The sequence below is a fragment of the Malaya genurostris genome, chromosome 1 (genome assembly GCF_030247185.1).
Source record: "Malaya genurostris strain Urasoe2022 chromosome 1, Malgen_1.1, whole genome shotgun sequence".
Lineage (NCBI taxonomy): Eukaryota > Metazoa > Arthropoda > Insecta > Diptera > Culicidae > Malaya > Malaya genurostris.
The window spans coordinates 136120621-136138174 of NC_080570.1; the positions used below are offsets into that span (position 1 = coordinate 136120621).

The 17554-nt window shown below is 38.5% G+C and overlaps 1 protein-coding gene across 1 annotated transcript in view; it reads left to right on the forward strand.

The window, feature by feature from the left end:
- LOC131425859 (G1/S-specific cyclin-D2) overlaps positions 1 to 17554 on the forward strand; it is a 249721-nt gene that overhangs the window by 65021 nt on the left and 167146 nt on the right. Inside the window, exon 2 of the mRNA XM_058588104.1 lies at positions 17078 to 17299. Coding sequence (XP_058444087.1) covers positions 17078 to 17299 — 222 coding nt within the window. The remainder of the gene's footprint in view (positions 1 to 17077; positions 17300 to 17554) is intronic.

Genomic DNA, 17554 nt, shown 5'->3' on the forward strand with positions numbered 1-17554 from the left:
GAGTTTGGCACTAAGCAGTTCAATTTGAACTGCTCTGCACTGATGAGTCAAAGGCGAAACGTAAAAATAATATTCCACGAGTGTTCTCAATGAAAAACCGCGTAAAAAAACTGCGTAACTTCGTGATATTTGGGACCGGAAAAAAAAATTCTTTGGTTTTGCGCTTTTTTACACGGATTTCCGAAGTTACGCGATTTTTTAGGCGAATTTTCAAAGTTATCAAGTTTTCTCGTTTCGTACTAGAAATGTGTGAAATGTCGAGATCGGTGTTATTCCGATTTTTTTAAATCAACTCACAGAAAATTTTCGATTTAGGAATAAAATTTTTTGGGTTTCACCAGATCTCGACGTCTCATGCATATCTAAGACATTCGGCATAAACAAAATTCTTTTTTCGTATTGCATCAGATCTGAACGTTTCATGCGTTTCTAAGATATTCGAGAGAAGTTTTCAAGTTTTGTGATATTTTACGCGGATTTCCTAAGTAACGCGGTACGTATCCCCCGCGTAAAAAGAGCCATCAGTGTACAGCTTAATGAAATTAAAGATGACCTCAAATATTGATACCCTTGTCTACATGTTTAGAAAGGTTCATAAATATTTCACAGGGTGTTTGCCAAAATTCACCTCCTGAGAGCAATGGTGGACACATTCTTCGTGTAACTAATTCATTCATCCATCTTCAGTGCGAATCTCCTTATATAACTCACACACGTCTCGAATAACGTTGAAATTGTTCACCGCACAAAAGAGCGAAGCATGAAATGAATTAGCTACACTCGTGGAGAACCCAAATCTACAAATACATTCTTCGTTGTTGGGATGCATCGTGCATGTTCGTTTTATATATTCGTCATTCGTTTATTGTCGTGAACACGACTTACTTTACTATGGGGCGCCCTTCGAAAATTTACCCTCTGAGAGAGTGATAAGTTTTTGATCGTGAATATCTCTTGTTGTATCTAACGAATCAACATAATTTTTGCTGCATGCCATCGGAAATATGATCACAATTTTATGATAAAATTTTCAGTTGTGTGACACAATTTCAAATAATTCAAAATTAAACTTTTCTGAAATATTTGGTATCAACGAGTAGCAAAGAGGAAAACACATGACGCTTGTTTGCCTTTTTCGTATTTTGAAAGCTCATAGCTCAGTGATCTGTGGAAGGATTTATATGAACTAACCACAAATAAATTCGAAATTTTGCAACAATTGTGTATTGCAACTACATTGAAGTGTTTCAATAGTACACTATTGAAAAACCTGTCTGATTAGACCCATTTCAGCACCAGCCAGTCAGAACGCGTTCTGAGAAAGAGAACAAAATATGCATCGATATAAAAGACGAATATTTCACCTTTTTGCATCATTGTCCGAGCAACACTTGTCTAGGCGAGACATACGGCCTACGAGAGCGTAACATCGAAGACCTCACGCAATTGGAATGCCGAAGAACAGTCGCCGCCGAACACACACCGAAAGCCTGCCAGTGGAAGTCGCTGAGTTGGAATGCATTGTGAATTCCAAATGCACCTACTGATTCCGCCCAAAATGGATTGTTTCATCTTTAGAATCCAATTGGAAATCACAATGAATTCCTAGTTGAATTTCGGACCAGTTTACCGATTGTACACGCCAAGAGCCATCTCAGTTCTGTCTAAATGTAGATCCCGTTTGTTCGTGACAATTCAAGGCACTTTTCAGTTCCATAGATCATCATTAGGAATAAGTTGTTTTTTTTTTCATTTTATACCAGAAGTATCAGATTCATCAAAATGGAAGTTTAAAAAGTTTGCGCTGTCACGACGGCAACGCTCTCTCGGAATGCGAAAATGAAAGTATTGATGTAGAACACATATCTCTGCTAGTATGGGTGTTGTTTCGAAATATGCCGTGCGAAACAGGGTTGCCACATATACAGACTAACCTGTATTTAATTTCTCCTGAAAAATACAGATTCAAATTTTGTGAAATGAAAGAAAAAAACCTTTTTTAATCCACCTAGTGGTGAAATGATGCCTTTCTCATATTACTTATATTTCCAAGAATATCACTAGAACATTCTACCAAAAAAATCTTGAATAAAACAAGAAACTTTCTTTGGGTATAAACTATCAAAACCTTTTCAATTTGTCAACAGTGATGTCAAGTTAATAAGATTTTTTCTTTATCCTGCATCGTCGCACCAAATGATTAAACACACTTCACCCTATAGTCAAACCCGGATGATATTAAACAGCAACCGATAAGACTATAGGAACTTTTATTCGAGCCTAAGTTTGTGGAAATCGATCAAATTATCGCTAAGAAAATTGAGTGAGTGTCGTTTCAGAGTTTTTGACCACTATTTCCGGTACTTCTGGAACCGGGAACTTGGTACCAGCATTGCCGAAGTCGGTTCGTTTAGTAAGTAACTAATATCACAGAGAACAGACATCCAAGCTAGTACGAAATTTTTCAAAAAAGTTTTGTGGAGCATACGAGTGAAGATCCGTTAAAAATCACCGTTGCGTACGAGTTTGCACGCATGAATTACCATTGAATGAAAGCTCGAACGCAAGAGCCCATAAGCGACTGCTGAGCTGCTCGAAGCGCCTCTACCGGAGAATTGCTACTTGGTGTTCTTTTTTTCCAAATAACCGTTCAATTTTTTACACACATTGGACTCTCTACGTGAATGTATGTTTTCTGTGCTATTATAGCCTGAAAATTGAGTCAGTTTTGAGCTAAACCTAGAAGAATTTTACCCTTTTTAGCACCGTCGCTCTAAATGACGGTGTGAAATTCAATAGCAACATATGGGACTTCCAGTTTTTTTTATTTTATGTGTGACATTATTTGACACATACTAACACACAATTTTCACTAGTCAATTTTCAAGTGATTGCAAAAACTTTCCATACGAGAAAGGCAATAAGTGTACTTTTATAGACAAGCATCGTTATCATGATTTTGTGATAATACTAACAAGTAGATACAAATTGAATGAAAGATTTACTAATTTTCATATTTTTCACCTGAAAAAAGATTTAAATGTGGCAACCCTGCACGCTGCGAACGGATCAAAGCCGCACGTACCGACGCGTACCAGTTTTGCATCGTCATTTTGAAGGACAGTTTAAATGTTTTGACACGCATCGCCCTATAATTTCGGAACCGGAAGTCGGATCTGGATGAAATGGCACATTATGTTCTAAGACAATGAGAGCTTTAATTTGAATCATGATTCGTGAACATCGATTTAACCGTTGCTGAGAAATCGAAGTGAGTTCCGTTTTTGGAGCTTTCGGAAGCGAAAAACCGGGGACTAGTAGTCCCAAAGTAGCTTTATATGTTCACTAACTAACAAGATCTGCCAATTAGATGAATTTAGCAGTAAGTTTTATAAAAATAAATTGAAAATTTTCACTAATCGCACTATAACACCGGAACCGGAAATCGGATCTGAATAAACTTTTCGGGGACTTTTATAAGAATTTCAAGACAATTTATTTGTTTCTTAGTTTGTGAAAATCGTTTGAGAAACTTCCGGGAAAATTGAGTGTGCATTTTCTCATAGATTTGCACATATTGCCTTGTAATTCTGGAACCGGAATTCGGATAAAAATAAAATTCAATAGCGAGCTATGAGACCATAAGACCTTTCATTGGAATCTAAGTTTGTGAAAATTGATTCAATCATCTCCGAAAAAATCGGGGGACATTATTTATCACATACACACTCTGACATTTTGTGATCTAGACGAACTGAGTCGAATGGTATATCACATTCGGCTCTTCGGGCTCCCGTTCAAAAGTCGGTTTTACACAGTGATTGCATAGCTTTTCTATATGAGAAAGACAAAAACAATCACAAAGCATGTTATCCAGCTGATTGAAAACTATTACACAATTTAGTTTGAATGTCATACACAGAAGTAACAGGGTCGCAGGTTATCGCTACGCAACATTTAAAAAAAGCCATTCAAACGCTGCGCCTGCTGTGTGTTCGAGACATGCAAATTGCTGCGCTCCTGTTACTTCTATAAATCAAATTCATTCTAAATAGCGTTTGATTTGGTTCAATTGAAATAGTGCAGTGTGATCAACCAGCTGGAATTAAAACAGCCTTTTGTCGCTAAAATCATTATTTGAAACGTGGAAAAAATATCGTTATTCATTTTGATCACACAACGTGCATTGAAAATATCGCAGTCATTATTTCTCAGTTGAGCATTTAAGACATGAGCTGAAAAGTTTCGGACCTAACACATAGATGGCGCGAGTTTTTTTGCAGTCAGTTTCTTTTCAGTTAATACTAATCTCTAAAAGAAGACTATTCAAATTTCACGATATTCTATTCATTAGTTTGTGGGTTTTTCGTGCTAAGAGTTACGCTACTTTAGTTATTTTCAGAACAACGGATCAAAACCAATTTCGTGTTTTAATTTTACACTATTTTTTGATGGAAAAAATACCATTCAAGAGAAGCAACGGCATGAAAAGTGTTATGGAGACTCCGCTCCATCAAAACCAACAATAAAACGTTGGTTTTCAAACGTGGTCGTAGAAACACCGATGATGCAGAACGCAGTGGACGTCCAAATGAGGCGATAACACCAGGAAACTTACCAAAAAAAATCCACAAAATCGTTTCGACTGATCGAAAAGTGATGTTGCGTTAGTTAGCTGACATCGTAAATATATCAAAAGAACGTGTTGGCTTTATATTGCATGAGCAATTGACTATGAGAAAGCTCTGTTCTAACTGGGTGAGTGAGCCGCGTTTTGCTCACTGTTGACCAAAAATGAGAACGTGTTGACGATTCTGAGTAGTGTTTGGCCATGTTTAAATGTAACAAAGCGAAATTTTTGCTTCAATATGTGACAATGGATGAAACATGGATTCATCACTTCACTCCGGAATCAAAACGATCGTCATCTGAGTGGACAGCAAGTGGTGAACGTCGTCCAAAGCACAACAATCGGCTGAAAAGGTTATGACCTCGGTATTTTGGAATGTGCGTGGTGTAATATTTACCGACTATCTTGAGGAAGGAAAAAAAATTGTTTCATAAAGACAACGCACCGTGTCATAAGTCAAATAAACAGTGGCGTCTCGTCCTCATGTGCACCTCGTGCACTGCACAACCAGTCGAATTGAAGGAATGAACTGCGTCCCCAACCCCATCCAAATGCAATTATTTTTTTTTTGAATCTATTCGATGAAAGCAGGTTGGATCACACCGAAATTGCATGTATTTACACGCATCTCATATATATCAGACATAAAATTTCAAGTATCTGTTGTCACTGTGTTAGTGTCTTTTCCGTGCACATGAGTTACTGCACAGATTCAAGTAGAAAAAGAATTACTCAGCTCAGCTCTGAGATTTGTTTGTCTTGTAAAAAATCCCTTTTGAAAGTATATCGTTATCTCATTGTATTGAATCTCCATTCCACAATCTTTTGTTTTTACTTACAACGAACTGTTCCATCTGCTATCATACCACATAAGCAGTGCACAACTAGTCAATTTTGTCACGAGACGCCACTGCAAATAAAACAATGCCGCAACTACAAGAAATGAACTTGGACTTGCTCCCACATCCACCGTATTCGCCAGATTTGGCTCCCAGCAACTACTGACTGTTCGCAGACCTGAAAAATGATACTCGCCGGTAAGAAATTTCGCACGGATGAAGAGGTTATCACTGAAACGTAGGCCTATTTTGAGGCAAAAGATAAATCGTTTTACAACAATGGTATTGAAATGTTGGAGCGGCGTTGCTCTTGATGGAGATTGCGTTAATGAATAAAGTTAATTTTGAATTAAAAAAATCGTGTCCTCTTTGTTAGGTCCGGAACTTTTCAGTCCATGTGTTAGATGCTTAAAGCATACTACTTAAAGTTAATTTGAGAAAATTAAGACCATGGAACGATCAAACCATCAAATGCCTGCACAAATCACACACGCATTGCTACTAAATATTATTCCTGTTTTGTGAAACATTTACTCTTCACTTTTCAGTGACCGGAAATTAAAGGCCAAAAGACAGACCACCTCCCCACCGATTCCATTTCACTTGAACCATTTATGTTTTGGGCCCTCCAGCAATCACTTTTGCACATAGGCGCATTTTGTTTTTCTCTTTCTTTTTTCTTCAAACAATTGAGGCAGCACGCATTCCTTTCTGACTCGCTCCCCTCTCCTGTGGCTCTGTGTCCACAAAATGGGGGAAAACTCAGTTACGTGCCAACATACTTGAACGAAAAAAAGGAACAGAATTAAAAATGCCGTCATAAAACATTTAACGATATTCCTACCCCCACCGGGACGACGGACGGGACTCGCTGGGGGAGGAAAAACCGGAGCAAACGTTTCCGCCCACTTCCGATTGGAAAGGTTCGTTGCTGCGTTTGGGTAGGCTAGTTTCAGGATCATTTCAACAACGTAATCGAGAACCGTTTTTGGAAAACTGTTGAGTGTTTAGCTGCAAGAATCCTGTCGAGAAAATTGGCAACAATCAAATTACATTCGCTGTAAAGTGTTCGAACATTTCGCGAAACGACGGCCAAATTCCACCGGTTATAACGATTATGACATGACGTGTCTCGCCGACGGTCCTCCGCCCCTCAGCCGCTCCGGGTCCGGGTCGCAACGTGAGGGAAAGTTTGGGCACGGATCCGTCGTGTCGATCCGGGAGGTACCCACCTCTAACTAAGATGAATGCGTGTTTGAAATTTTCGGTCGTATCATTTCACGGTCAATCGATCGATCGATCGTTGGATGGACCGATCGATCGGTTCCGATCAGAGGAGAAAACCGAATGCCGATGGCGGCTCCCAACAGTATTATTCGGTAACCGGTTAGCTTTGCTTTGACAGTGGCGCGGCGAATCAAGAATCGCTGTTTGACTTCGCCCCAGTCCGGCGAGATGAGATGAGCAGAGGAGCAACGTAAGGTCCACCGAAACGGAAGATACCACAAAGGACACGCCACTTGGAGCAAAATGAAGCGAATTAAATCACACAATAAATCGTGTAATTGTGCAATAATAAATGATCGATAGTTATTTTTTTTTCTTCGGGTTTATGAAGCCGACCGCGGGAAGGGCAAACAGACAGAATAACGATGATGAACAAAAAAAAAAGTCGGAGGCAATCGTGTGAGCTGGTGTGATGATCTTGTCAGGCAAACAACGAGCGAATAAAGACTCTGGACTTTGTAGTGATCGTTTTTATTCAAATTATCAAATTCTTCTGCCGTCCCGAGAGCCTTCTGCCTTTTTTTTTGCTGGATCATATTTGTGAACAATTGCCGGGGTAACGTGTTTGTACAGTTTTCAAAATTCGACATTATTGATTTTGGAATTCAATTAAAGATGTTTCCATGCATTGGTAATAAACACGAATAGATAAAAATAGAAGACTTGCTTTTTAAATAATCAGTCAAAATGTAGGTGTTCTAAGTGTAGTTACTTTTAGAGACAACGTCTGTTTGTTCAAGAACGTGAATAAGTAATAGCCCTTTGAAACACAACAATGCGTACTCTACCCGCATACTATACGAGGTCTGTTCAAAAAGTTCCCGGAATTTTTTAATTGCGCGCGTCTGGAGAGTCCGGTGGTCAAAAAATTTTTTTTTATTGTGTTGGTACATATGTCCCTAATGTATGGTGAAATTTTCAGCTGTATTCATTGTTTACATTCTGTCTTGTAGCGGCTGGTGTAGACGTGTTTCTTTGAGCTCGGCGATTTTTGTTAGTTTAAACAATGGAAGAATTGAAGAGTCAAAGAATTTGTATTAAATTTTGCGTGAAAAATGAAATAAAGTGTAACCAAGTGTGCGAAATGTTACAGAGAACCTACGGTGAGTCTGCTATGAAAAAAAAACAAGTGTTTACGAGTGGTATAAGCGTTTCCAAGATGGCCGCGAAGACGTTGAAGACGACGAACGCTCCGGTCGACCCAGCACGTCAATAATCGATGAAAATGTGGGAAAAGTGGAAAAAATGATTATGGATGATCGCCGAATCACTATAAGAGAAGTTGCTGATGAAGTTGGCATATCAGTTGGCTCATGCCATCATATTTTTTCAAATGTTTTGGGCATGAAACGAGTGGCAGCAAAATTCATCGTTGCTTATTCGTGATTTTTTGGCTAAAAACAAGACTTTAATCATGCCCCAACCTCCTTATTCACCAGATATCGCTCCGTGTGATTTTTTCCTGTTCCCAAAGTTGAAGAGACCCATGAAAGGACAGCGTTTTTCATCGATTGAAGAGAATCGCTGAGAGTGCTACAGAGCATTACAAAAAGTGACTATCAGGGGTGTTTCGAAGACTGGAAAAAACGCTGGCATAAGTGTATTATATCTAGGGGAATTACTTTGAAGGGGACCATATAGATGTAGACGAATAAATAAATATTTTTTTAGAAAAATGAGAATACCGGGTACTTTTTGAACAGACCTCGTAGTATTCTTGTAAAGATAGCGCTGTCTATCACTCTTATGATAATCATTATCTTAGCCTTCGAAGCGTTTTGAACTAAGCTTTCAGTGGAAAATAGATGGTCCTTGTCTTAGCAACGGAAACGTTTATTCATTTTAACGATTCCAACAAATTCGAAAATGAAACCGTAAAAAGTTTTGAGGGCCTAGCGAAAAATCGGACGCGTTATTTTTTTGGATGGGTATAAAAGTACCCGTTCGTTTCGCAATCCGTACAGTATTGCTTCTGCATCTATTCATGTAGTTTATAGAAAGATGACTTTTTTTTGGTCAAGTGCTGCTTTGCGAAATATTTAGGCCGACGTTTCGAAGGAATATCTCTTCATCTTCAGGGCTAATAAGAATATGAAAAAGTTGTTGTCATTTAGCATTAGTTCGTGCGTAAAATAATTGATAATTACGCTTCTTTAGACAGTTAATTCGGATTTTTTTTTGGTTTGATTTACAACGTCTGTAGAGAGCGAAAGTCAATTTTAGTACCTTGACTTTGATTTTGTTTCACTTTTTGCATGTTTGATATAATTTACTTCCTAGCTCACCTCGTAAATAGACAGTAATTGCTTCAACATTTTATTAGAGAAAGATGGATTAGTTGGTAAAAGGAACACTTAGTAGTTCAAAGTTGGCAAAGGGTAGTCGGTAACACAAAAATGCTCAACATTTTTGGTCGACTCGTACCGTGCCTGAGTGCGAATATTCATGAACATGCACGGAATGAATCCAAAATATATAACCTCATTCACTCCGGCGGAATTCTGTTGCCATTAATTTGTTATTCAAATTAGAATTGTTTTAATATCTCGTATCCAGATTTGAGTTGTCGGTTACAACCCCGATAACCAATAAGCACATACTAATGCCGCATTATGGCAGCAAACGATCGCTAATTGGCATTTCAATCGCACTTGAGACTGAATTAAGGCCAACTTTGGCAAAATGTACGGCTATTCATAGATAATGCTAATTTATAGCTGGTGTGCATTCTGAAAGTTGAATTCTGATTGATTTACAACAGAAGAGCTCTCAGATTGCAGATATAGAGCTATGAGCATTTTTGGTGTTAATAAAAGGCTATTTTAATGCCATTATTAGTACTTACTGGTTACTTGGGAATTCAGTTGTTAAGTGTTCAAGTCCCGACTCGGAAGAACTTTTAGAGTCGATAGAGTTTTTGAACCAGTCTTGAAACTCTTACGCAATTTAAAAGTTAAATTGCAATCAAATAAAATATCAAAACTTTCTTCTACTTCCGTGCAAGAACATTTGAAAACTTGCGATCAACTAATTCAGTACTTCAGAATTAATTGGCTCAAATGACACGTTCCCAGTTTTTTTTTTCGAATATGTTCTACAATATGCTTCGCAAAACTACCGACGATGCACCATTAAAATTGAACTCCATTTCTTACTTCTGCAACTGTCTTTTTCAGGAACATAATCATCCAAAAATGGCACTTTTCAGGGCCACTTTCAAATTTCGTTTGAACCTAAAATGATATACTCTTTTATTTTTTAAACCCATTTTTAATTATTACTTTACTACGATGTAACAACTAACGAAGTAATTTTCCAAACAATTATGTAGTCATGAAACAAAGTGCATTGCACTTCGGTGTAAACTATTAAAGTATTCGGCAAATAGCATGCCTGCTTAGCGGTTTATGTTGAAATGCTTGGTAGCGTAACAGCTCAATATAAACTGTTATGCACTGACGAGACGAAAACGAAACATAATGTATTCATGTTTTTTTTGTTAAAGAATGGTGTAGTAATGTAGAAAAAGTGACAAAAAAAAATCGTTGTACTTTTAGAACCATTTTTTTAATGTTTCTATTGGCAAATCATTTCAATAATCAGATAAAACCAAATTATGAATATTCGAACAGCAAATTTATTCTCATTGGCGATTTGACCAATTTTCACACAACTTCAAGTTAGTGATGAGAAATAGTCACTTGAACATGATTCTATGGATGAGAAAAGCAATCAACGTGCTTAAACGGCAAATCCGTGGGGAAAAGATCTTAGAAAGTGAAATTTATTTAAGAAATTGAAAGATCTCAGAAAATGAAATTTGTAACTTACAACTGATGAAGTTTATAGTCGTGAATTTTTATTATGTATTCAATGTCTTATTAAACTATGTAAAATGAAAAAGAAAGAAAAGAAGACGATGAGCAAGCAAGCAAAAAGTGGTTTACGCACTGCAAAAATGTAAATTTGGACATGGAAGACAAGGAAAGACGACCGCAATTGCTTCATGACAATGCAATGCATCATGTTTCGAAAATTATAAAAGCTTATTTGTATAAAGCTGCAATAAGAAGCTCTGCCCCACTCGCCTTATTTACCCTACATTGTTCTATCCGATTACCATTTGCTCCTCCAATCTATGGCGCGAGGTTTGTCAGTTTCAAAAACTACGAAACAATGAAAGAAAGAAGATGACAGAAAGTATTAGATAACGATGGACTATACTTTGAATAACGCCACGAGTTAATTCCAACAATAATGACATCGTAATGAGTATTGAGATTGAAACTTTCATTGAAAGCAATTGTTAATGAATCTCGACAATCTGTATTCAATTATATTTCCTAGTCGGTCCCGCAGGTAATTATCGAAAAATAGTTTTCAGATACTCAAAAATGATATAATTCTGGTTCATTCGACTCGCCTTGTTATTTTTTTTTTCAAAGAACAGTTATATGACAAATCGAGAAACAAAACTAAAGAGGAATAGAATCTGAACCAGCCCAAAAGATTCAAAAGTTCCTAATTGCCGAAAATATTGCACATTCTAGATAAAACTTTATTTATTATATGGTTCAAATGAATGAAAACTGCTTTTTTAAAGCAAAACTTGATTGATGAAAAGGAAAAATTATATCGAAATAAAAAAATAGGCAAATATCATTACACAATGTGAATGGCGAGCGCAACCATGCGATGATTGCCGATTTTTTTTGTCCAAAATGGAAGAATTGGACAAGCCTGATGTGTGGTTTTAATAAGACGGTGCCACATCCCATACGACACGCGAAACAATGACCAAATTGAGAACCGCTTTCGGTGAACAGTTTCTCAAACGTTTTGGGCCCGTAAATTGGTAGTCTAGATCGTGTGATTTAACGACTTTGAACTGTTAAGCCTCATGTCCACAAGGATAAACCAGCAACGATTGACGCACTTAAGCATTTTTTCGTGAAATACCGTTCGATGATCGTTCTATCGGTTCCAATAGAGATTTCATAAGCCTACGATTTGTTTACGTTTTGTATGATATAACTCAAGATATTCCAAAAGTTTTTGTTCAATGCCATATTTTTTAATTTGGTATAATATAAATGGTATGTCAATTCTGTCGAACGCTTTGCTGAAATTAGTGTATAGAGTTTCTACATAGTTTCTATTTTCCAATCAAATAGTATTGAACGGTAACAGCTCTTTCTCATTTATTTGAAAATGTAGTCGCAAAACCATCATCATTGGGCCGTATGTGAGCAACTCCACCGCAAATGATAGATTTGTTTTTTTAATTTTATTTTTGTATTTTTTCGATTTGGCTCAAATTTTGCATAAGCGATATTTGTGGCCAAACGAAACAATTTCTATCATCAGTTTACAATTTTAACTGTAGTCTAGCTTTTTTGAGAAGGTACTAAGAAAAAAATCCAAAAATACCTTTTTTGAGACATTTTAATTCTGTACAAAATGTTCACTTCGACCTAAATAACAATGAGAGATTCTCCTTGTTTACTTTCTCCTTCGATTGCTGAAAATATTCCTGATTTTTTCGGTAATTTCCTCAGTGCAGATTAAAAGATGATAGCTTTAGTTATCATTATCGGTAAATAATTGGAGAGAAGGATTGTTAAGAGTATCGTTATAATCGAAAGAGAAAGTAAACAAAAAGAATCTCTCATTGTTACTTAGGTCGAAATGAACAATTTATAAAGAATTTAAAGTGTTATTTTTAAAATAAAATAGAAAACGAAACAAAAATTTCTTATTTTTAATTGTATAAGGAGTGTATCGAAAATAAGTTATCCGCATACATTTGTGTTGTACGCATGTGTTTGTGATGGTTTTTTTATGCTCAGATCACAGCATGCTGTGCGTTTGGCTGTCATCTTTCGTTTGTTTACTTGTTTGTGCGGCTTAAATTCTGCGTTTTCGAAAATGTCGCGTATTGAAAAGGAAGTGAAAATTAAGGTTCTGAACACATGGCTAAGTGAGAAAAGTATTACTATGCAAAAATTGACGAAGCGGTTCTGAATTCATCATGCCAGTGCTCAAACCATCATTAATCAGTTCGGGGAACACTATTCTTTGGATGAGCTACCAGGAAGAGGCAGAAAACCCGGTTCTTCCAACCCGAAACTGGACCAGAAAGTGGTATCTCTGTGGTTTGAAGTCAACCATTTTTTTCACTACCGGAACTATAAATGCAGAAATCTATCGATCTGAGTGTCCCCAGATGAGGTTGCTGCCACTCTTTTGGTCGGATTTTGTGTCGGCTCACTATGGCTTGCGGAAAAGGGTATAAATTTCGTTGAGAAAAATATCAATCTACCAAACTGCCCTAAGCTTCGACCCATCGAACGTTACTGGCAAGGCAGCTGGGAACATGCAGGAGTTCAAAAAAATTTAGGCTCAAGCGTCCGAAAAAGGCGATGCAAAACACGTCCGTAACATGATGAAGAGCGTTCGATCAAAAGTTAAAAAATTCGTGAAGGAATAACTTAAATTTCATCCGGTTTTCATTATGTTCCGGAGTTCCTCAAGGCAGTCATCTTGGACCGTTCATATACCTGCTCTACCTAAACGATTTAAACATTTTGCTAAAATGCATGAAGTTATCGTATGCTGATGATTTCAAACTCTTTCACCTTATCAAAACCGTCGAATACGCCAGATTCTTGCAGTCACAACTGGACATTTTTACAAATTGGTGTAGAGTAAACCGAATGACCGTTAATGCTTCAAAATGTTCTGTTATTTCTTTCACTCGCAAACATTCTATGATTGAATTCGACTACACGGTCTAACAAACTGTTCTTAGACCAGAATCGTGTATTAAAGACTTGGGAGTTATCTTGGATTCGAAAATGAATTACAAACAGCACATTGAATATACCATCAATAGAGGCTCGATACTGATAGGGTTCGTCTTCCGTGTGACGAAAGACTTCGAAAACATATATTGCCTCAAAGCATTAAAAGATCGGCTGAAAAGTTCGTGAGCGGGCGCCACTAGAATTAAATCCATACAATTTTCAGTTAGTACCAACCTTCAAAAGATACGTGTATAACTTTGACAGCTGTCTGATTATTAGTTTGTGAGATATTGCATTTTGAGTGAAGCTACTTTTGTTATTGTGAAAACAATGGAAAAAAAGGAATTTCGTGTGTTGATGAAACACTACTTTTTGATGAAAAAAAGTGCCGCCGATACCAAAAAATGGCTTGATGAGTGTTATTCAGACTCTGCACCGGGCGAAGCAACAATTCGTAAGTGGTTTGCAAAATTTCGTACTGGTCATATGAGCACCGAAGACGATGAACGCAGTGGACGTCCAAAAGAGGCTGTTACCGATGAAAACGTGAAAAAATCCACAAAATGATTTTCAATGACCGTAAAGTGAAGTTGATCGAGATAGCTGACACCCTAAAGATATCAAAGGAACGTGTTGGACATATTATTCACGAATATTTGGATATGAGAAAGCTTTGTGCAAAATGGGTGCCGCGTGAGCTCACAATCGATCTAAAACAACAACGAATTGATGATTCTGAGCAGTGTTTGGAGCTGTTATATCGAAATAAAACCGATTTTTTTCGTCGATATATAACAATGGACGAAACATGGCTCCATCACTTCACTCCGGAGTCCAATCGACAGTCAGCTGAGTGGACTGCACGCGATGAACCGAACCCAAAGCGTGGAAAGATTTCAACAATCGGCCGGTAAGGTTATGGCGTCTGTATTTTGGGATTCGCATGGTATAATTTTCATCGACTACCTTGAAAAGGGAAAAACCATCAACAGTGACTATTATATAGCGTTATTAGAGCGTTTGAAGGACGAAATTTCAAAAAACGGCCTCATTTGAAGAAGAAAAAAGTTTTGTTTCATCAAGACAATGCACCGTGTCACAAGTCGATGAAAACCATGCTGAAATTGAACGAATTGGGCTTCGAATTGCTCCCTCATCCACCGTATTCTCCAGATTTGGCCCCCACTACAAAAATGGTATCGAAAAGTTGAAAGATCGCTATAATCGCTGTATCGCCTCTGATGGCAATTATGTTGAATAATAAAAACGAATTTTGGCAAATAAATGTGTGTTTCTATTAAACGATACGAACTTTTCAGCCGAACTGTTATCATTTGGATATTCTGTAATCTGTTGGTAAAAAAGATGAGGAGGTTTTATGCCTACTGGAGACATAGTGTTAGATTGATGATAACTTATCTCCAGTGGGCTTTTCCCTGCTCCAGAAATAATATAAAATAAAATAAAAATAAAAAATAAATACTCAAGTTTAACCTCGTACAAAGAAGGATCAATTTTTAGTTTGAATAAAATATCGTTTTTTATCATAATATGAAAGAAAAATTTTTGGATAGCTTATTTTCGATACACTATTTATCTTTACTTTGTTCAGTTTTTGTTCACCAACCGTGCATAGCGTACATGTACGGTTGTTTTGCTTCACCGGTTTTTCTTTAGTGTCCAGTTAATTATATTTCGTGTGTGAAGATTGATTTGTTCGTAATATTAAGACAGCTCTCATTGCAGATTGTTTAGCTACATTAGGTTTCATCAGAGGTTAATCTGCCGTTTTCAAGTTTGTAGTTCATTAATCGATTGCCAACCTTTTTTTTTCGTCGTTTATCTCATCGTGAGAAATCATTTAACCTTGATTACTCAACTATCGGTTGTCAGATTTCAAATAATTAATGGAACCTCTACCGCAAAGCCGCGTTATCATAATAGATCAACTATTTTAACGATCGGCATACCTGCCGAAAAACTCTTCAATTGAGCTATCATCTCGCCAAGCCCGGCAATCGCCATACCGCAATCGAAATCGCCAATCAACATCCTGGAATCCTGAAGACAAGGTAGCAAGTCAAAAAAAAACCAATCAACAGATCGAACCTCCAGTGCTCTATCGCGATCCTCTAGGTCCCCTAACAACAACAACAACAACAACATCTACGGCGTAATTCGATACTTCTGTCTGACTCGGCGATGAAGGTCTCTCTCGTGTGGGCCACTTCACCGAACGAAACGCGAACACACCTCCTCTTCTGGGCACGGGGTGCGTGTGAAAAAATCCCGCCAACCACGAAAAACGTTAAATTTTCCTCGTCTTCCTCGTTCGTCGGCACGATCGGGCGGCTCTCTAACTTCCGTGAAGCCAGTAAACAAGCTATTAATTAGGCCACTCACTGTCTTACTGTTTGGCCCGGGAGGGTTGAATGGATACGTGATTAAAGCCGCCTGGGAGATTAGCAATTGTTTGGGGTTTGGTACGACGCAACAACCAAACAGAAAAAATGGAGGGATCCTACCTGTGTCTAGCCGAGGTTGACTTGTGCGACGCGTTTCGGTAGGACCCGGTGCCCCGGAGGCAGTGCGTTCCTCGTGCTCGTACGTAATGGTCTTCTGAGAAATTTCCTATGGGTCGTCGTAAGACGACGAGACAATTCAACACGCACCTGGCCGACCGATCCCAGGTTAGCAAAAATTTAAAAAAATTGTCACCTCCCCGGTGCCCATCGTCCGCGGTGGCAGAGTGCGACATTAGCATCTGAAGCGACGCGTCTTTAGATTCGCCGACAACATGCAAATGGAGCGCTGTATTTTTTTTTCTCTCGTTACCCTTACGCATTAGTTGTTTGCTTTTAACTGCTTTGAAAACCTTTTTCTTTTTAGATTCTGTGCGCAAGATAACATTTCCGCTTTCGTCGTTTCTCGTGTTCAATCGTGTGTCAACTTTCGATGGGTGCGTTTAGTGGCTCAGTGGTTCGGTTTGCCGATGTTTCCGAACGATGACAGTTCCCAGTTCTAGGCCGAAATTACTAAACCTACCACATCGGATTCCTTTCCCGGGTTTTGCGGGAGAGGGAAAAATGGGCAAATATTTGCGAAACCTTCAAAGACAGGGAGGGACTCTCTACGGTGTTTCCCAGGCCTGTCCTGTCTTAACCTATGCGTGTAAACATCTGCGTCGATTCTGCGAGCGATTTGCTTTGTCACCTACCACCTCCAGTCGGACCGTCATCGAGGTGGTGAGTTATTGATAACCACCGTGGCCGTGGTGGCTGTTGCGGCTGGCGGAGGTCGTTCAATCGAACCGAACCGATGCGTGTTCGTGTCAATATTGATCAGGCCATCGTCGTCGTCGTCATCCTGTTGTCCGCGAAAGGGAAATATTTCTCCAGCTGGCTGGCATTCAAACATGTTCGATTTCAACCGTGTTTCCGTGGTTTTTTTTTCTAGCCCCGAAAACCAGAGAACTAATCATTTTTTCTCTGTTTTTTTTTTCTTTCTATTCACAGCTGTGCGAGGAGCAAAAATGCCAGGAGGAAGTCTTCCTGCTCAGTATCAGCTACCTGGACCGCTTCCTCTGTCTGGTCCCGATCAAAAAAACACATCTGCAAATACTGGCCGCCGCCTGTTTGCTGCTGGCCTCCAAGCTCCGTGAGCCCAGCTACAAGGCCCTACCGGTGGAGCTGCTAGTGTTCTACACCGAATACAGTATCACCAAGAAGGATCTGATCGTAAGTACCCCCTTTACTTTTATCCCAGCATCCCGGCGACGGTGGGGTCTAATTAAGCGGAAATTCGGCGACCTGTTCGGCAGCGCAGCGCAAGGTCACACCTCTCGCGAAGAATGCTTGCTTCAAATTGGATGGTCCACCTCCCGAAAACAGCAACCAAAGAAAACCAAAAAATGGTGGTCATATTAAATTGGTCAATATGCAAAGAGATGCGATGCGTTTTCGCGAGATTCGAGAGTCGTTCTGGGTGTTGCT